This window comes from Macrotis lagotis, chromosome X (genome assembly GCF_037893015.1).
Source record: "Macrotis lagotis isolate mMagLag1 chromosome X, bilby.v1.9.chrom.fasta, whole genome shotgun sequence".
Lineage (NCBI taxonomy): Eukaryota > Metazoa > Chordata > Mammalia > Peramelemorphia > Peramelidae > Macrotis > Macrotis lagotis.
The window spans coordinates 453,459,949-453,482,231 of record NC_133666.1 but is presented as its reverse complement, the minus strand read 5'-3'; the positions used below and the strand labels follow the sequence as shown (position 1 = coordinate 453,482,231).

General features: G+C 38.3%; 1 protein-coding gene across 2 annotated transcripts in view; it reads left to right on the top strand.

Moving 5' to 3' along the window:
• The window catches only part of CABLES1 (Cdk5 and Abl enzyme substrate 1), a 147,776-nt gene that overhangs the window by 83,356 nt on the left and 42,137 nt on the right, over nt 1-22,283 (top strand). The window contains exon 4 of one of the 2 annotated variants that reach the window (XM_074199424.1): nt 10,306-10,383. The exons of the other annotated variant lie outside the window; for it this stretch is intronic. Coding sequence (XP_074055525.1) covers nt 10,306-10,383 — 78 coding nt within the window. The remainder of the gene's footprint in view (nt 1-10,305; nt 10,384-22,283) is intronic. 2 annotated transcript variants of the gene reach the window in all.

Here is a 22,283-nt window from a genome sequence, read left to right as displayed (position 1 = left end):
AAGGATGACACCAAAGTTAAGGATCTGGAGGTTGCAAGAAATGGGTCAGCAGTAAGACCAGAAAGCCAAAGAAATGTAAGAGCAGAACTGATTCACCAGGGAAAGGGAGGGGAGTGCAACCTTAGTTACACATGAGCTACCCTTCTGCATTGGTGAAAATGTTACCATCCAGAGAACTCTGTTCAGCAATTGAATTTTTGTTTCTATTATTTCTTTTCATGTCTATCTTTCAGTGAGAGAGAAAGAGACAAAAAGAAAAAGGGGGAAGAAAGACAAAAGGAGAGAGGAGAGAAAAGAGGGAGAGGAGAAGTGAGAAGAGATTGAAAGGGAAAAGACAGAGGAGAAGAAAAAGAAAAGAATTAAGAGGAAAGAAATTGCGAGTCAGAAGAAGGATGGGGAGAAAGAGCATAGAGACAGGAGGAGAGAAAAGGAGAGTGGAGCAAGATTGAGAAGGAGGGAGGGAGAGAGAGAGAGGAAAAAGAACAAGAAGAGTTAGGAGACAAAAGAAGAAAGATTAAGAGACAGAAGAAGGGGGAGAGAGAAAAAGGGAAAGAAAAAGAGGGGGAGAGAGAAATTAAGAGAGACACAGAAGAGAGAAAAAAAGACAGAATGAAAAGAAAGAGTTCTACCTCCTATGAAACCTGAATGTGACTTAGTACATTCAGGCTCTCTATGTTGTCTTTTATTCATACAAAAGTGTTTATTGATTAGAAGTGAGAGAAGGCACCAGACCAAGTAGAGTGCCAGATGTGACATTCCAGAGACTCCCAACAGCTACTAGATGCTCCTTTACGTCTTGTTTCCCCTGACACTAGAAGCTTCAGAATATACTTCAAGTTCTACTTCCTTGCCAACCTGACCTTTCCATAGCCCATCCCAGCCACTTTCCTGAGCTTTCCATGTTCCTGTCCCTTCTACTCTCAGTGTATTTCCTTCTTTTGTCTTTTCCTACTGTGCATATATCAGATGTATCTTAGTCCTAAAGGATGATTGCCAAGGAGAGGAGAAAAAGCTTACTGCGTCTGATAGATTTATAAATATAAATTCAAAGAATAATTTGTTTTTCTTAAACTTTTTATTGTGTTCTTGCCAGCTTTTCAGAAGAACACAAAAGGGAACCACCCCCTACCCTTTAACTGCACATTTTTCAGGCATGAGGAGGAAAGGTAGTTGAGGGTAATAGTGGAAAATGTGTTTTAACCAGCAGTTGGAGAGGAGATAGAAGAGGAACGATTCTGGCAGGTACTGGAAATTTCAGGTTCCAAATAAGCATCCTGATGTCAGTCTTCATAGATTTTTTTTTAAGTTCTGTGTCTGGCCACCAGCAAATATAACTTGCAATAACATGTCTGAATGAGGAAACTATGGAACTGAACAGCATTGAAAAGAAAATTGACTGGTTTCCAGCCTTTTCTGGTTGTTCTGTTTTTTTCATTTCCTGGAAATTTAGGAATTGTACTAGAGCATTAAGAAAGTATCTTTATTTTTGAATAACTAACTGTTATATACCCCAGGCACCCCTAAAAGAAAACAGTGGAGGCAACTTCTAGACCACCTTCTCAAAGTCCATTGTAATTCTGCACTACTCTGTTGTTATGGTAGATTTTTTTATGTTCCCTTTAGTTTTTTTGAAAGAGTTAGTTTAGAGGTATTAGTTTAGTATTTTTCAGAGAACTTTTCTATGATGGGATGTTGCAACTGGAGGATATCAAACCTGCCTGGCCTGCAGATATTTCTCAGAGCTCTGGTAGTACAATCAGAAATCATTTTTGGCAAAAGAAGTTCTGAATCTTGGTTATTGGTAAAGGATTCTTAATCTTTTGTGTATCTAACAGTTGGGAAAGCTTATATAGATGGCCCTTCTCAGAATCATATTTTTTAATGCTTGAAGTCATATTCATAGAACTATAATGGAATCTAGTTCTTTTGAAATTGTCATCATGGGCAGGGGCACAGTGAATAGAATGCCAGGTCCAGAGTCAGCAAGACTCATCTTCCCAAGTACAAATTTGGCCTCAGACATAATTATTAACTATGTAACCTGGGGCAAGTCATTTAAGCCCATTTGACTCAGTTTCCTCTTCTATAAAAGGAAATGGTAAATCACTCCAGTATCTTTGCTAAGAAAACTCAAAAAGGGAATCACAAAGAGTCAGACATGATTAAAACTGACTAAACAACAATTATCGAAAATTGTTTTAAAAAATGAATTCACAGACTCCCCCCTACCACCACCATCAGGTTATGAAACCTTGTCCTTGAAGATTCTAGACATTAGCTAGATAGCAAGTAGTACTGGTAACAAACTGAAAAATTAGTCAGTGGGTTCAGAAATTCCACCAAGTATTTTGGAGACTAGGGTCTCCATCCATCTGGGTCGAACAGAGATCCTACTCATGTGCTTTGGCTATGATGTGGAAGGGGCTTTGGACTTCAGAGATCCTCCATATCAGAAACACTTTGTTTAGAATGCAGACATGTTATGTTAAATGAAGAAATCTAAAAACTTCCATCAGCAGGGGATGAGAGGTACTTTCTGGAAGTATTTAGAAACTATTCTCTACCCTTATTCAGAAACTGATGCCCATGTTGCCTCCAGGCTTGTAGCTTTTTCTCTTATAATTTTTCCAGTGGGCAATGTTTGCCCAGAAATTTGATCTTTGAATTCTTTAAAGGCCCTCCTCCATGATAGTAATTCCTTCCCTGATTGGGATATAATTCTTTGTTTAAAACCATCTTGTCATTGTGCCATTAAACAAGATGTTATGTCATAGATGAAACATTAAGTTTTTTTTAATATTCTTCTGGATAATAGGGACAAGATGGCAACAGTTGTTAGTTAGTAACCTAGGTAGATAACCCATGTCTGAAGTCGGTTACTACAGGGATTAGGTTTGGTAATCCCATGTATTTCTTGACAGACAGCATCTGGTTTGATTTTCTTTTTTAAATATGGAAGCATTTTGAGGAGGAAAACAATTCTGTTTTTATTTTTAACCAACTTGGTAAGCGCAGAAATTTTTCTTGATGCTTGTAAGAAGGGAACCAGTAAATTTGCATCAACAATTTGGGCTCTGGGTATGGCAGTTGGTAAGCAGGATCACATTTTCAGATTACTTTTGCACATGTTTGCTAATATAGAATTGGAAAAGGATCCATGCTGTCAAAACTGGCTTTTCCTCTTTGATTTGGCTATGCAGGCCAGAGTCCAAGGTTTTCTTCCTTTGGCCCTGGGTAGACATCAGGAGGAGTCTGGGAAATGTTAGGGGTGGCAACATTTTCTGTCATCAGGTCCCTAGAGTTTGAACAGCAAAGTCTGCCTAAATCTCAGCTTCTGGGGCCTCTGCCATTGGCTCCCAGAGCAACCCTCAAGTCCTGCCGCTAAAATTCAAGTTAATCAAACACTGGAATTTTTAGAGTCTGGATAGAAGCACAAGACAAAGAGGATTTTCCCCCTTTTAATCCGGCTTACTCACCCTACCTTCCTTTTTACCTTTACTTTCACTAATGCCTCTGGGAGGATTGATAAAAAAAAAAAGCCCTTGGTTTGATATGGGAATGGAATAAGTACTTCTTAGACATCTACTTTGTATAAGGTACTACTCTTAAGTGCTGTACAGATATGAACTCATTCAATTCTGTGGGGATGATGATGTAGAAAACACCAGTTTCAGTTCTGACTGGGGCACTTTCTCTCTGGGTGACTCTAGGCAAATCACTTTTTTCTGAACCTCAGTTTCCTCTTATGTAAAAATAAGAAAATTGGACCCAGTTCTCTTCAAGGCTCCTTTTAATTCCAACATTTTGTAAAAATGACCAACCAGACAGGTGGTGATCCTCATCCTGTAGCCAAGAAACATTCCCATTTTGTAACCATAAGTTTTACATATGCATTAGATTTTGTACTTTTCTATTTTTAAACCCAGGCAAGTGAATTTATTTTTTTGCTAAATTTGAGCCACCCCTCATCAGCTTCTTTTAACCATAGTCATACCAGAAAGTAGTTATCCTTATAGCTATCTCATGGTACATTGTGGATAAAACGTCCTTGAAGACTATTTGTTTTCTCTCTAGTCTCTACTTCCATGAAAAATAGACCAACATGGGGCCACTAGGTGGTGCAGTGGATAGAGCACCAGCCCTGGAGTCAGGAGTACCTGAGTTCAAATCCCGCCTCAGACACTTAATAATTACCTAACTGTGTGGCCTTGGGCAAGCCACTTAACCCCATTTGCCTTGCAAAAAAAAAAAAAATAGACAAGCACAATTGTAGTTTATATGCAGGGACACATATTTGGATAATACTAGTTAGTATTAGTGTGCTCAGGAAGACTGTAGAATTCATACCATCCTACATGTAACTTATCTTTTTCCTTTGTATTGCTAGCACCTAACACAGCATCTTATACATATTCATGAACACTTGTTGAGCATCCTTATAAACATTGTCAGTTGCTTTATTCAACATTTCTTCATAGACTTCACTTGAACATAGGGGAGCTGTACACTAATAGTTAATTTTCATAATGAATTTAACTTTTATATAGAATACATATATATATATGTATATATATATACATACATATATATATATATATATATATATATATATATATATATATATATATATATTCCCATCTTCTCCCCTTAGCAGTCTGGAAGGTAGATGTCATTATTATCCCCATCAAAGGGGTCATTCTTAGCCTCTTGACCTAATCCTAATGATTGAATGGACACAGCTTCAGTCAAACTGTGACTTGAGAAAGACCTAGTTTTAAAAAGCCAAGGTCTCCCACTGTATCCCAGGCCATCTCCAGTCGTCCTGATCCATATCCGACCAGTGGACCTAGATAGCTTTAGGGGACAAAGTGAGGCTGGTGACTTAGCCCAGTACTCCCTCACTGAAATCCTCCTCTTTTGTATGTCATGGCATCACCTCCCTGATATCATTGGTCTTCTTCAAGAATGAAGGACAAACAACAACTGTTTCTCAGACACTGTTCTAAATGCCAGAAGAGAGAATGAAGTGATTTGTTGAGAGTCCCACAGCTAGCAGATGTCTGAGACAAGATTTGAACTTAGATCCCTGGACTCAAAGTCCACTGCTCTATATACCAACTCATTGGTGTCAAAAACCCAAATAGAAAAAGATTCCTACAAGCCTATATATTGATTTAGAAAACTATAAATTAACTCTATCTACATTGTGTTGTATTTTTATTTGTTTTGTTAAACATTTACTAGTTATATTTTTATCTGGTTCTGGACTCCTTGGGGACTTTGGGGAGCCCTTGACCCAGAGATTGTATTAGACTGGCTACATAAATCATTCCACCCAAAAAAGGCTTGTGGGTGGGTCAGGGTTAAAACCAGGAGAAAGTAGAACTGCCAACATTTAAACTGGAGCAGTTCTTGTGGCCAGGAATAACCTGGCCTTCTCTTTGTGCTGTGTCTGCAGACTTTGGTTTAGCTAGGAGAATTCTTGAGAGTGGGGAGAGGGTGGGTGTCACCCCTCTCGGCTTGGAAAGGTGGAGAATTGTTCTATTAGAGCTGACTCCACTGTTAGTAGTCAATATTAGCATCCATCTGATGGAACAAATTAGTATATTACAGCTCCAATAAGGTTGCCACCCATTTCCTATTGGCCCAGACAGATGAGACACCCTGACCATTTGCTGGATAATTGTGTACTGTTAGGTAAGAGTGTATACAATGCAGTCGTGCCTAGAGCACCATTATAATGAGTTATTTTGATCTGTGGCCCTTTTTTTGATTTGATGATTGGGTTCAAATAAATCACTGACCTCAGTATTTCTGCCTTTGTAACTATAGCAAGAAATTTTGGTCACTGGCTTTACCTCATCTATTATGGAAAATGTCTCTTTCTATCACTTTCTCTCCTTGTAAGTGTACTCTTCAACCTTTCCTTGTCTTCCCCCAAGTCTCTTGCCACTAATTCTGTAATTATGGATTTGTCTTCCCTTCCTTCTTCCTGGATCTTTCTTTTATTCTCCCTCCCCCCATTTTCACTTTCTCACCCAACCCCTTTCTTACTCCTACTCTATCAGTCTCTCTAGTGTTCATGGTGGCCTATGCTTTCCTTTATCCATTTCTGACCCCTTTCCTTTCTCCTGATACAGAAATCAGTTACTGTATTTAATATGGTAGGTCTCATATTAACTCATCCACCCTTCAATTCCCTCCTCCTGATCCTGACCCCCTTTTTTCCTCCTCCTCCTTCATCCTTGTTTCTCCTCATTACTAGCTCTGGCATACCAGAAGCTGTATTATGTTTGGTTAGCCCTGTGAAAGAAACAAAAATGCATTTCTTTTTTAGATTTTTGCAAGGCAGTGGGGTTAAGTGGCTTGCCCAAGGCCACACAGCTAGGCAATTATTAAGTGCCTGAGGCCGGATTTGAACTTAGGTACTCCTGACTCCAGGGCCCGTGCTCTATCCACTGTGCAACCTAGCTGCCCCCAAAATGCATTTTTAGAACTATAGAATCACAGTATTTAGAGCTGAAATTGTAGAGAATCTTCATTTAATCCATCCCTTTCACTGTACATATAAGGAAATGAACTCTTAGACATAGAATGACTAGCCTTTAGCATCTTCCTCCCTGGCCCAAGGTCTTCTGCCTCACCTTCAAGATTCTATTCTCCATAGAGTACCCCCCAAAACCCATACTTTTTAGACAGTAACCCATATTCCATAATGTCCCTCCCCTTTCCAACCTTTCCCTTGAACTAATCTAAACTAATTATAGTAACTTATCTTTAGACCAGTGTATCCATTGCTGCTTTGCCCCCTTAGTGTGTTACTCCTTCCAGGGTAGCATTTTAAGAGAACTTAGTTAATTGAAAGGAAATACAAACTATTGGTAGAATATCAGGAATGATGACAAGTCAGTGGAAGGTATTTTATTATAGAAGGAGCAGGCAGCTAGGTGATATAGTGGATTGAGTACTGACCCTGGAATCAGTAGGACCTCAGATACTTGATACTTACTAGCTAGCTATATGTATGACCTTGGACAAGTCACTTAAATTCATTACCTCACCAAAAAAAATTAATGGAAGAAATTTTAGACTGGATGCACCCCACAAATCACCACCTATTTTGCTTACAAGTAAGGTCAAAATGAGAATTGAGTGAGGTCCTACTTATAAAGTATTTTGAACTATTGATTAGTTAGCACTTTTTAAGCCCCTATCCATGCCAGATTCTGAACAAAGAACTATTAAAATGAATGGCAATTAATAAATATAAGTTGTTAGATTGGCATTAATGCCTAGTCTAACCTAAAGTCAATCTATAAATTTCACCAATACATTTCATTTTATTTTTTTTCCCCACAATATTTCATCCTTTTGTTTTTCATCATTTGATCCTGGAAGTAATAGGGAACTACTTGAGTTTATTGAGGTGGGGTAGAGGAAGAATGACACAATCATAAACTTTAGTTAAGTCACTTTGGGAGCTGGTGAGAGCCCCACCCAATTCTAAGCCCAATATTCTTACCATCATGCCATCCATGGATGCCTAAGTCTTGTGCTCTGTGGGACATTGGGAGGAAAACCTGCCTTAAAATGCCCTCCCCACTACCCACCACAATATCTGAAATGTCTATGTTAAAATTACATTCCTTTGGGTTAAGCAACAATTAATGGGAAGAGTGTGTTGTTCAGTCATGTCCAACTCTTTGTGCCCACATTTGGGGGTTTCTTGGCAAAGATACTGGAGCAGTTTATCCTTTCCTTCTGCAGCTCATTTTGGAGAGGAGGAACTGAGGCAAATAGGGTGATATGACTTGCCCAGCGTCATATCAGTCTTCCCATCTCTGGAAAGAGTATTCACTAACAGTTTATCAGAATGATATCCCTAATGAGAAAGATGGGGAAGTCTAAGCAACTAGGTGAAGGAGGGGGTGCTAAGAGTGAGGCAGTCAAAGATCTAAAGGGAAAAAAGATATAGAGGAAGAAGATGGAGACAAATTCATGCTACTTCAAGTTTTGCTGAGGGCAAGAACTCACAGGAAGTGATCAGAGGGCTGTATCAACATAATATCATAGATCTTGGACTGAAAAGGAATTTAAATATTATCTTATTTTACAGATGAGATTAAGTTATACAAAAAGAAAATTTTTTAATGTTACCTCAAATTGATGCAAAAAATATGACTGATAGTTTATGTCTTTACCTTTATTACTATAATAACTAACATGCTTTTAGAATATTAGACTCAATTGAATAACAAATCATTTATGTCAAACATGTGTCCCCAGCATTTGGGACACAGAATGGGTTTAATAAATGCTTGTTGGCTGAATACTCAACATCATGGCTAGTAAGAAGCAGAGGAGGATTTGAAGTCTTCACTTTAAGTCCAAGATTCTATCCATTTTATTGTACTGCATGATTGATCCTTCAACCCATATCCCTCATTTCATCATGGTAGCCTGGGAGAACCACGTAAGTTCCTAAAATTATGTCCCAACTGTTTCTTAGTCTGAAGAGCCAGAAAGATGTCAGCTGTATCATTTCTTGTCCTTCCAATCACTGCCCCACAGGGGCAGGATATACTGCTGGGATATAACCTTTTCTGGCATTATGCCTAAGATCTTTACGCAGGGTTCTGGATGACTCTATTCATCTATTTCATTAATCTGGAGGGAAGAGTGGATATAAGGAAACTATTGGTTTTCCTTGATATCACAACAATTGGATTGTTTTTTTGGTTTAGGTTTTTTTTTTGCAAGGCAATGGGGTTAGGTGGCTTGCCCAAGGCCACACAGCATCTGAGGCTGGATTTGAACTCAGGTACTCCTGATCCCAGGGCCGATGCTCTATCCACTGCACCACCCAGCCGCTCCTGGTTTAGGTTTTTTAAAAATACTTTGTCTTTGGGTTGTGGCCCCTGATTTACTCAGTTTTTTCCTCCAACAATGGCCTGTTCCCCTCCAAATTTTTTTTAGAAAAATAGTAATTGTTGGCTTTCTCTTCTTTCTTCTCCATTCTCTTTTATTCCTCTTCTCCTCCTTCTCTTTCTCCTTTTTCCTTTTTATTTGGCCAGGGTAGCTAGGCCAGAGTTTGGATGACAAAATGGAGGGAGTGCTTGACAAGGCATCAAAATAGTCCTAAGTTTGAATATTTATTGCCTTACATATTTATTTAGCTCTGTGCTCTTAGCCCAGTCACTTAACTTGAGTGAGACTCATTTTTCTCATCTGTAATATAGTACTACTTAATAGATTTGTTGTGAGGATATAAGACACTATATAAATATGAGACACTGTTACATGCAGAGGAAAGCTTTTAAAAATTCATCTCCAATTAGATAAACTGAATATAAAAATGTAGTAATAGTATTTATGGTTTCAATAGAAGTTAATACTGAATTTGCTAACATGCTTTGAGCATATAATGTGGAGTCTTGTAGTTTAGTGGAAAGAGCTCTGGTTCAGGAGTCAGAGGAGCTAGGTTCAAATCTTTTATCTGATACTACCTGTGTGATCTTGAGTAAGTCATTTACTTTCCATGAACCTTCATATTCTCATCTGTAAAATGAAGACCCTGGACTAGATAGGTTCTGAGGTCCTTTCCAGCTCTAGAACTGGTAGATAAATACATTCTAATAAAATAATCCTTTTATCAGAGTCCTCCTCTAGAGGACTCCTCTTTAGCTTCTTGGCAATTCTGGGTCACCATCATGGCCAACAGAGTACATGCCTAGCAGGTCTCATTAAACAGTAAATGCTTCAAAAATCAAGGACCCTGGTAATGGACTATCATGTGAGGTGAGATGGAGCAGCCCAGCTATAACTTAGGAGGCTCATTCCCATTTTGGTGGTAGAAGGATACATTTTACCAGTCCTGCAAATCTCTAGGACTGTCTGCAAGGCTCCAGGAGGAATAAGGGGGGAGGGTAGGCATTAGAGAAGGGAATATCATCTTGATAAGGTCCTTGCACAGGTGGATAGTTGTCAGCCCCACTTACCAGAGAAAATATTGAGTATATAGTCATTTGAGGATCTCGAAGGCCTAGCCTGTATAATATTTGGACTATGGGAGAAAGCAAATGTCTTTCTTCTAAGGAGTTTCACTGCATTTTTATCCAGAGGAACTGGGCCCCATCTGCCCAAAGAGAAGGGTGAAATCTAACTACTGCTGTGACCTTAATAAATGCTCAAGTCCTGATTTTGATGTGGGATTCTTTTTCTTTTTTCTCCTTTTTTTCATTTTAGCCTTTGCATTTAGTTTGTGTGTTTGTTTGTTTGTTCTTGTTTGTTTGTGTTTTTTTTTAGAATAGTCCTTATCAGCGGCAGGAGGTCCTTCTGCAGCATCTTTTCCGTGCTGCCTTATCGGGACTGCGCCCAGACTGGGTATGTATGTGCATGTACATTCTGTGGCTTCTTGGGGATGTCTTGAAAGGGCCCCCAGATGTTGATACTAGCCAGCACTGGCATTTCAAAATACCTATCTTCCCACTTGACTGGAAAGCCAATATTTAGAGATTGGGGTGGGGGTAGGGTGGGGTAAGAAGACTTGCCCTGCTTGTTCTACATTCTTTTCTGCCAGAGAGGTTTTCCGTTCATGCCGTTCTGTGTTTTTCCACCATTGCTTCTGCTGTTCTAATGCATATTTATTTTTTCAACCATGCCAGGGCAATAAAGCAAAAGCAATTCAGGGAAACCTATAAATCCTGCTGGGTGGCATTCAAATATGGGGAAAGGTCTTTCATCAAAGAGGATAAATAGAACATATCCAGGCAACAGGACAACCAATCATGGAATGGTTTATCCAATTTTCCTTTTAACTGCCCAACTTTGAAAGTATAAACCCCCCAAATGTCAGGCAAACAGATGGACAGGGAAGGGGTCTTCACTCTCTGTCTCCACCCCAACTTTGACTTTGAAAGTCCCAAGGGAAGCAGGGTTGCATTTGCAGAGTTAACTTGGTTTCCTAAGTGGCCACTGAATATGCTAAAACATTGCTACCTCCCAAGTTGTTGCTTCTGTCTTTGTCCTTGGCTGGAATTCCTTCTCTTCTCCTCTCTCTACAGATCTAATTCTGCCCATCTTTTAAGGCTCAGCTAAAATTCTGCCTTCTCTGTGAAGCCTATCCTGACTACTTAGGCCAAAGGTTCCCAAACCAACCCTATTTTTTTCAATAACCTTTCAAATACCTTCTTATCTGTAGGAAAGGGAGTACATTCTTTAGTTTACTATGCATATAATGCCCATAAGAAATAAAATCAAGGTATTAAATTTTCTTCTTCATGTATACTACAAAAATTTTGTAACTTCATTGATGGGGAAATAATTTGGAGTTTCTGAACTATTTCAGTAGAAAAGTAGTTATTCATCCACTTTTCTCCATCTTTTGGAAGAACGTATTCTACTCCCAAGGTTAGACATATCTGAGTTTAGGAACCAGTGACTCAGAAAATAGAGGTCTTCCACTTCTCTAAATTCCTATAGCATTTAGGGTCTTCTGAATGCATTTTGGTACTTTCTGATGTAATTGATAGTAAGCTTTTTGAGAGCAGGAGACATGCCTTATTCATCTTTATGTTATATTAAAGACATCTAGGTGGATAGAATGTTGAGCCTGCAGTCAGAAAAATTTGAGTTCAAGTCCAGTCTCAGATACTTACTATCTGTGTGACCCTGCATGAATCAGTTTACCTCTGTTTGCTTCAATTTCCTGTATTGTAAAATGGAGATAAAATCCCCTGTACCTCACAGGGTTATTGTGAAGCTCAAATCAGATAATATTTATAAAGTATTTAGCAGGACCTCACACATAGTTTATTCCCTTTACTCCTTTGCCCTTTAATGTCCCTAACTACCTAATACAAGATGCTAAATAATTAACAATAATACTGTCTTATGTAGTTCACATTAAAACGAAATGAAAAAACCACAAAATTATATGCCAAAACTATGTGTGTTTGTGTGTGTGTGTATGTGTTTAAAGTGAAAGAAAAACTACCAAGTAAATGAATTTTGAGGGCCACAGAAACTGGTGCAGACCATTGTAATTATGTGTTAATGGAGGATCTATCCATAGGATCTTTTAAAGTACTGAAATATGAAATGTCTAGTAGGTACTTGTGATTTCATGCCACCTTAAATTAGTGTCTGAATGCCAGAGGCCATGGGAAGTGTGTCCCAATCACCTGGCACAATGTGCAGACACTCAACAAAATTTGTCAAAGAGAAGCAACACAACTTATTGAATAGAGTAGTGTGGGACTAGAGGCAGCTAGAGGCAATATAGTAGATAGAGCACTGGACTTGAAATCAGAAGTACTCAACTTTGTGAGTTCAAATTCAACTTCAGACACTTACTAGCTGTGTGATCCTGGGCAATTCACTCCACCCTCTATGTCATTTCTTCATCTTTAAAATGAGCTGAAGAAGGAAATGGCATACCATACCAGTATCTTTGTCAAGAAAATCCAAATGGGATCATGAAGGGTCAGAAACGACTGAATAACACTGGTGCCGGACTTAAATGAGAAAGATATAATTCACATCATGCTTCAACTAGTTCCTTAACTGTGTGATCTGGGGCAAGTCCAGTGGACTCAGTTAAAATGAGCAAAGTTGAACTAGATGGCCTTTATGCTTCTTTCTAACTTTAAGGGAGTTTATGATTCTATTGCCCAGTTATGAGTCTAGAGAAAAAGAGGACAAAGTACCCCAAGAGGGTCTAACTGGGACTGATGGAAGCATGGATCAGCCATAAGTTCCTCAATGAAGCTTTCCCTCATTTCTTAAACAAGAAGTAATCCTTCATTCCTTGAATCTTTCTTACTTGCTTACTCTACATTGCACCACATTTAATTACATTTGTGTTTTATTTTTCATGTTGTTCTTTTATTCAGTCATGTCCAACTCTTCAAGATCCCATGGACAAGCCCTTGGGGTTTTATTGGCAAAGATACTGAAGTGGTTTGCCACTTCTGTCTCCAGTGTGTCCCCATTTTACAAATGAAGAACTGAGGCAAATAGGAATTAAATGACTTGCCCAGGGTCACATAGTTAGTAAGTATCTAAAACAAAATTTGAATTCAGATCTTCCTGATTTCAAGCCTAATGCTCTATCCAATGTATCATCTTTATTTTTCATTCTGGATTATAAACAGAGGTCAGATAACACTCATCCCTAGTACAAGCATATGACTTTGAATATTGTGGGGGATTAATTGATGTTAACTGAATCGCTAGTCAGGGGAGACCAGCTTTGGATTCCTACTTCCAATGCTGACTATCTATGTAATCATCCTTAAACTATAAAATGTATCTTTCATCCTTAAAAAAACAATCATAACTGCAGTGCCCACTCAACAGGATTGTTCTGAGCATTCAATGAGATCATGTACTCAGAATCTTAATGTGAATAGAGTGCTAGACTTGGAGTCAGGAAGGACCTGAGTATATCAGGAAGACCAGCCTCAGGAGCAAATTAACTGTGTGATCCTATGTAAGCCAAGGGAACATGTATTTTTAAAGTCTTACATCCTGTGGGGTACCCTACTAAACTCTGGGAAAGACATCGTGATCTCAAGGAGCTTACATTCTAATGGAGGAAGATAATACATAAATCTGAAAGTGAAAGTCAGGGAGGAGAGAAGAGATGAATATCAATATTGCACCATATTAGAGAGAGTCCAGGGAAGCAGGAGTGTAGTCTGAAAAGCAATGAAGACACAGCTGACCTGGATGGATTCTTTAAAATGGTGGGTCACTGATGAACCAGAGAGGATGAAGGAGAGGAGGATATTTCAATTGTGTGAAGTGCAGGGGTAAAGGGGTCTTCTAGGGCAAACAGCTTTCTTTGATGTATTATACAGAGTTGAGAGAGTATAGCTGAGGGAATCTCATCTGTAAAATGGGGGTAATCATAGCCCAAGTGTTGTTGTTGTGAGGATCAAATGGGAGAATAGTTTAGTACAGGATAGTGTAGCACAATGCCTAGCACTTAGTAGGTAACACATAAATGTGAGCTATTATTGCAAAAATGTTATCTGATTATTCACTTAGTATATAATTGATTTTTGTCGCTGTATTTATTATTCCTATTCTTCTCATGAACCATAGGATATTTTAGTCCTGTCAATCAATCAGTGACTCCTTCATAGAATTTACATTAAAGTATTCAAGGACTATTATACAGAAGAAAGATTAAACTTGTTTTGATTGGCTCCTAGGAGAAAGGAATTAGTAGTAATGTGTGGGAAGATGGCAAAAAGGCAAATTTTTAACTCCCTTTAAGGAAGAATTTACTTAGAATTTGTTGTTGTCGTTCAGTTGTGTCCTACTCTTCCTGACCCTGGGGACTATACTATCCATGAGATTTTCTTAGCAAAGATACTGGAGTAGCTCCAAAAGGTAAATGGAGGTTAAGTGAATTGCCCAGGGTCACATAGCTAGTAAGGGTCTGAGGTCAGATTCGAACTTGGGTCTTCCTGACTCCAGACCCACACCTTGTTCTTCAATAAAGGATAAAGCATGACACAGACCTGCTGAAAGACCAGCCGGAATAGAGCATTTCAAGAGTTTAGAGAGGCACATTCAGTAGTACTAGAAGGATCAGGGAAATGACACTTGAGTCTCAAGCTTAGGCCTTAAGACTAGATGGATTGCAGTAGTTCACCTTCCTCGGCACTTCTGAATTTACCAAGTGCTTCTTGCTCAACAGCCCTATGAGGATGATGATCTATGTTACTATCCTAACTTTACAGATGAAGAACTATGAGGTGACTCACATGGGAAGCATCAGAGCCAGGAATTCCAAACAAGGGGGATCACTTAGAATGAAAAGACCAAAGCAAGATGGAGGGAGGGAGGGAGTATTATGTTTTGGTGTGGCTAACAGATTTATGGGTCTGACTACGGGGAAGAAACCTATGAGGAAAAGTAAGAATTCAAGGTGGAGAAGTTGATCAGCTTCCTCAGCAACAAAGAAAAGCTTCCAGGCTACTAAATTCCATTCAAGATTTTAAGTCCTAAAATATTAATACCCAGGGAATAAGAAGTTAAAGACTATGTTGCCTAAGATTAGAGAATTTGGGCAGCAAGTGATCGAAGCAGTTAAGTAAACTTAACGGACATCTATGTATAACATTAATTTGAATGTAGTTTGTAGTTATAGATTTTATCTCTTTATAGTGCTTGTCTCTCTTTTGTAAGTTATTTGTAACCTTCAAGAAACTACTAATACTATATAGAACATTTATAGGGTGCTAAGCATGTCAGGTATAGTGTTAAGCACTTCATAGTTATATCATTCGAACCTCACAATAACCCTGGGAGGGAAGGAGGTGCTATTTTTTCCCATTTTACAGATGAGGAAACTGAGGCAAAAAGATTAAGTGACTTGCCAGAAATCATACAACTAGTAAATTAGACTTGACTTCTGGTCTTCTGACTCCATGCCCAGCTCTCTGTCCACTTCATCATAACTAGGAACTCAGGACTAATAGAGTTGAGTTTGAGGAGCTCACCCAAGAAACAAGAACTTCTCAAGATCCAACTTTGGTTATTGCAGTAGCATCACTGCTAGTCACTGCATCTCTCCTTGTAAAGGTCCCCAGATCCAGCAGCAGTAAAATGCAACTCTGATTAGGTTCAGAAGTGTCAGGAGAATGGGAAAACCATTTTCTGGAGTGCATTTCTTTTCTAACTTCCCTTCCCCTGTTCCCCTACCAGGAGATAGTAGAGTGTAAAAAGAAGAATGTCAAGTAGAATTAACAGAAGGAAAATAGATTCTATGAAAGAGAAATATTAGGGGGAAAATAGATTCTATGAAAGAGAAATATTATAAGAAGAGTTGCTTGGGATAAGGGAGTAGGGGCAGCCACCTAGCACAAGATCTTGAGGTACTGAACAACTTTCACCCCTGCCATTTTAGCATCATGGAGTAAAGATCTGGTCAACATGCCCTAGTTATTGGTATCTAGCTGAGGGTTAAAAACAAGTGAGTGTCTATCCATGGTACTGGAGGTTTATAGAATTCATGATTGATCATTTCTTGATTTCAGGTATTTGACACGTAAGAGTTGGGTTAGGGAAGGAAAATTGAGTATTTGGGATTGTAGTACTTGGAATGTTGGAACCATAATGGACTCTTTAAAATGGTGGATCACTGATGAACCAGAGAGGATGAAGGAGAGGATATTTCCAGTGTGTGAAGTGTAGGGGTAAAGGGGTCTTCTAGGGCAAACAGCTTTCTATGATGTATTACACAAAGTCAAGAGAGCTGAGGGAATCTCATCTGTAAAATGGGGGTAATCATAGCCTAAAGCTCATTCTTTTCCAGATGACAGAATTGAGATTTAGAGGGGATAAGTGACATGCCCATCAGAAGTCATTTGATGCCACAATCTTCCATCCTTCTTTGTGAAAATTATGAAATAAATGATTTTTCTGCAATATATTTTGTCATAAGTATTTTCAATGATGGCTCAGGAAAATCAAGATTGAAGTTCATTAGGGAACTATAGCATGGCAGAAGGATTAAGACATGTTATACAGAAGCTTAGTCTGAAAAAAATTATGTCTGGTCACTGATAATAACCTCATCACTGAATGTAACAGGGTCTTTCTATTAAGTATAGAGAGATATTCTCTCATTGATTAAAATAGAATAACTAATGATAGTGTTAGACATTTACCTTACCACTGGGAAGTTCTGTGTTTCATTAAAGCTAAAATCTTTTTTGTAATTGGAACATCAGACTAGCCTTCTTTTCCTAAGGTCTCCAAGACCCAGGCAGTTTAGATGAGTTTTCTGTGTGAAGTAAGGAATGGTCAGACTAGCAAATCAAAGTGTCCAAACTCAGTTCAGTGCTCAAAATGACACCCTTCTTCTCTGTGCTTTTGCAGCCATAATTGCACATAAGTCATTTCATCTGTGTGATTCATACTGAACCAATCTAGAAAACCTTGGATGGAATAATAATTAGTGGAAAATGTACACCTCCAACTTCCGAGAAGAAAAGTCTTTAATTATGTAAAATTAAAAGTGTAGTGAATTTATTGCATGGTTAGCAGTGAAACTATTTCCCATATTTTGATATTTCTACCTGTATTTTTTTTACTTTTATTTTGGTATCAGAGCTTCCAAAGTCCAAGTCACGTGAACTGTTCCTCCTTTTTGTGTTCAAGGTCTATTGGAAGCAAGAGCAGAATGCTTAAGACATCTGCCCAGAAACAAGTAGTTGATACAGTGGACAGAGTACTAAGTCTGCATTCAGAAAGATATGAGTTCAAAACCAGGCTCAGACACTTAGCTATGGGAATAATAAAAACACTTATCTTACAAGGTTCTTACAAGGATCAAATAAGTGAATATTTGTTAAAAAGGTGTTCAGCAGCACACTGCCTAGTATGCAGTAGGTACTTAATAAGTGTTTTCTTTCTTTGCCCTTCCTTTCTTCCTTCAGTTAGTAAACATTATCTAAATACCTGCTATATTTGAGACACTTGGGATTCAAAGTTATGCAAAGGATGGTTCTTGTTTTCTGGGAGCACAAAGGCTAATGAAAGATCAATACCTTTATTTGATAATGAAACTGAGGCTCAGAGACATTAAATGACTTCCCAAAGGTCCCCTAAGGAATAAGAAGCATGTTGGATTGTTCACTTATTCGTTTGTGTCTAATTCTTCATGATCCTGTGGACCATACTGTTCAGGAAGATTGCTTGACAAAGATACTGGAGTGATTTCACCATTTTCTTCTCTAGTGGATTAAGGCAAACAGAGGTTAAGTGATAAGAAGCATAGCAGAATTCAAACCCAAGTCTTTTACCTCCAAATCCAGTGTTTTATCTTTCTCAATTGGTCCTCAAACACTAAATTATCATGTTAAAGAATGAATGCCCAGAATTGAGAGAGCACTGAATGTGGGGATCTGAATTCTAGCCCAGATTCTACTGTTCAGATTCTGTGGGACTTGAAGAAAGTCAGTTTTACAAAGTTCTTAATTTGGAAAGAACCTCAGAAGTCATCAGCTAATACTTGAAAAAAGAGTTGGACAAATAAATGATTGTCCAACTTCCAGTTGAAGCCTTCCACTGATGGGTAGGTTACTGGCTCATGAGGTAGTTCATTCTACTTTTGACAATTAATTGAGTCTTAGGAAGTTTAACCTTAAATGGAGCTAAAATGTGCCTCCTAGCAACTTCTATCAATTAAAAACTAATTAGTCTTATTGTTCCATAGTATCTGCCTTTCTGAGACCCCATTTGGGGTTTTCTTGGCAAAGATCCTGGAGTGATTTGCTATTTCCTTCTCGAGGCAAACAGTGACTTACCCAAGGTCACCTAGTAATAAGTGTCTGAGTTCACATTTGAACTCAGGAAAATAAGTCTGACTCCAGGCTCAGCACTCTATCCACTGTGCCACTTAGTTGACCAAAACTCTTGTTCCTTCAGGTACTTGAAGACAGCTGTCTTTGGTTCCTCCTAAGTTTTTCCATATTCCATGGACATCAACCTTCTAAGGCATGGCCTATTGTGTCTTCACCACCCTGGCCACCCTTCCTTAAATGTTCTCCATTTTGCCAATGCCCTTCTTAAATGTGGTGCCAAGAAATAAACCCAGTGCCCAAGATATGATCTTACCAGGACATGACTGACTCCTTCCCCAAGCCATGCCATATACTGATTTAAATGAATCAGGAGGGTTACATTAGCAACCTTACCATCATATTAACGGCGTGCCAGGGCAAGAAATGCCTGCAGCTGTTCTTAAAGGACTTAAATCCTTGAGTAATCCTGCAAGTAACAAGTACCCAATACAGACTGTTGACCAAATACTGATCTCCTGATCTGAATCTTCACTCTTATAACAAATTTTTTTCTTCTATCTTGAACCTCTTGAGTGTTAACCCTCCAAAGAAACCTTCTATTGACTCAGTCTTGATTTTCTGGTTTCTGCTTCCTTAAATTATAATTCAGACTCTTTACCCAGAAGGGCTGCTCCTAGTTAGTCCATCACTTAACATTTTATTTTTTAGGATTTTGCAAGGCACATGGGGTTAAGTGGCTTGACCAAGGCCACACAGCTAGGCAATTATTAAGTGTCTGAGACCGAATTTGAACCCAGGTACTCCTGACTCCAGGGCTGGTGCTTTATCCACTGTGCCACCTAGCTGCCTCTCCATCACTTAACATTAAACTTATTAATGTAACCAAAGATTGATTAATAATTGACAATGCTAACTTTTTAAAATAATGCTAACATTTTTGACTATCGTGTCTCATTGTTGACTTGTATAGACCTCAAAAATCCATTAAGACCTCTAGATCTTTTTCACACACATTACTGTCTAACCCTGCCTCCTTCTTCAATTTGTGCTTTATGCCACTGATTTTTTAGCCCAGTGAAGTCTCTTACATTTATCCTTTTTTTGCATGTCATTTGATTTAAGCAAATTTTTGAAACCTGTTGTTATCCTTTTGGAATAAATCAAATGGTCTTTGTTATCCTTTGAGTTTGGTGGATTTAGAAGTAATTGAATAAGTGATCACTCCTAAAAAGTGATGACCAAGCAATGGATTGACGTTAACTTGGAGGGAAATGTATAACAGAGAACCATGGCAATTTGTCTTTGGCTCCACTTTGTCCCATCTACAAACTTTATAAGCTTATCATTCATGACTTCATCCAAGTCACTGAGGAAAAAACCCTACCACCACCACTCAGCTAATTTTACAAGTGAGAAAACTGAGGCCCAGAAATGTTAAGTGACCTCAAGCATATGCACCATGCATGCTTCCCTCTGAGAGAAGTGCTAATGGTAATGCATCCCCCACCGTGGTATGCCAGCACCTTTGGCCCACCTCAGTATGTATTTTATATATGTGACTTTTGCAAGCTCATGCATGTAGCAAGTAGCAGAACAAGAATTCAAATTTATGTCTTCCAAATGGAAGTGCAGGCTTTTCCGCTGCAATATTCTTTTCCTCAGCCCCATCTATCTCTCTTCATCATGTCCACAAGGGTATCACAAGAGACTTATCAGAAATTTTGCTGGAACCCTGTGTAACTTGTTTATACCAGTACTGTTTTTCAGATATGAAATTAGGAATGAGAAATTAACCAATTTGTCTTATAGAAAACTGGAATCAAAGTTTAAAAAAAGGTCTTATCTTTCTTGAACCAGCTACAGATATGACATTTTTATTAATAAAATTATATTTATATTTGTCAGCACTGGGAAGGCCTATAAGCTATTTGAAGAAATAATATTGCACAATTTTCTATAAAGATTTATGCTAACGTGATTAGCACGGTCCATTTTCTGTGTACACAAAACCAAGATTCTATTCTTTCATATTCTGAAACTTTGTCATTGTCAATGAGCTTTACAAACAGGGCATTATTTTGTCATGAGTTTTTGTGAATCATGTATCTATCACCTAAATGATATGACTTCTGTAGCTTGTTTATTTTCTGGTGAATAGGATTTAGAAGGTTTCACAATATCAGTTCTTAAGTTATTTATTAAGAACCTTATTATGGGGGTGGCTAGGTGGCGTAGTGAATAAAGCACCGGCCCTGGAGTCAGGAGTACCTGGGTTCAAAGCCGGTCTCAGACACTTAATAATTACCTAGCTGTGTGGCCTTGGGCAAGCCACTTAACCCCGTTTGCCTTACAAAAAAAAAACCTAAAAAAAAAGAACCTTATTATGAAATTATTTGTTAGAAAATTATTTATCAGAAAATCAAGAGGCAACAGCTTCAGATTCAGAAATTTAAGAATGTCTGAAAGTACCAAGTTGCATCAGTTGATACAGTGCATTTCTATATAAGGCAAAGAAAATAAAGTTATAGGATAAACATTTTGTTTTAATTATCATGCACTTATATTGATAGGATAAAGTAGAAATTTTGTATCAGGTGAGACTATTGATTCTTATAGTGAGGAAGGTTTAATTCTCTTGTATGTAAATTTTTTCTCAATATAAGCAGTGATTATTTACCACAAGAACTTAATGTTTGTTCTTCATTCCCACAGAAGACCACAACCTCAGGAGGTGATGCCATGACAAGCACATGAATTGAATTTAAGGGGGGGGGGGTTGCTAAATCACCAGTCTCATTTTCTCCCCCAGATCCATCTGGATTCAATAGCTAGATATGAATCAGGAGACTGGAGGTGGGCCTGCATTGCGAGGCAATCAGAGATACATGACTTGCCCAAGGTCACACAGCTAGTAAATCCTGGATTCAAGCCCCCATCCTTCAGACTCCAAAGCCAGTGCTTTATCCACTCCAACCATACTAATCTTAACTTTGTATGTCTTTCTGAAACTAAATTCAAATGACTAAGAGCCTGGTTGGGCTCTACCTCTTTCCCATCATTTTAGGAAACTGGGACATAGATCAGAAAAGAATTATCAGATGTAATATGTCCTTTATGTGATTCAGAATCATTTAATTTAAAATTCAGTGGCACCTGGCCTTTGCAGATGCAGAATGATCTTGGTTTGTTTATCCTACTTTGTATCTCATATTCAATTTGTTAGAATGTTTCCAAGTCTATTTCTCAGATTCAAAATGAAAATATAGTTTTTTTTCCCCATATATGTATAGCCTTCTCTTTCCTAATCCCTTTAATACCCCCCTCCAATTTAATAAGTTCCAAATTCTGGAAACAATAACTAGAAAATACCCTTTATCAAGCATTCCTCACCTTCTAAATTTATATATTTTGAGGGTGTTGATAATAGTAAAATTCATTTTTCCTGAAAATATCACCCAGGTTTGGGGCATGCTTTGGGTCAGCATCCCTTCAAAACTACAGCTAAAAACCTCAATCTAATTCAATGTTTGTCCAAACCAGAGAATACATGAACTCAAAGTAAAGACATTTAATTAAATAGAATAACAACATAAATAACAAGGAAAAATCCTCCCCATATACAGAGGGGAAATTCTCCCACAGATTCCCATGCTATTTGTAGTAAAGAGAACTACTCATAAGGAACATGCATAGCCCAAACAACTCACATTCCTGAGGCTTCACCTCAGATGAAATACTTTGCTTCCTCTGAATCTACTACTTTTTGCATCCCCACAGAACTGTGGTCCTTCTGATGTCTTGTATGGTAAAATAGGAACATTATTTTGCATTTGCTCAAGTTCTACCTTTGTTACAAGCTACCTGTGTAATCTTTGACCATTCTAGGTCTCAGTTTACTCAGCTTTAAAATGAGGGAGTTAGACTAAATAAACTCTGATATTCCTTTTTTAGCTGTAGATT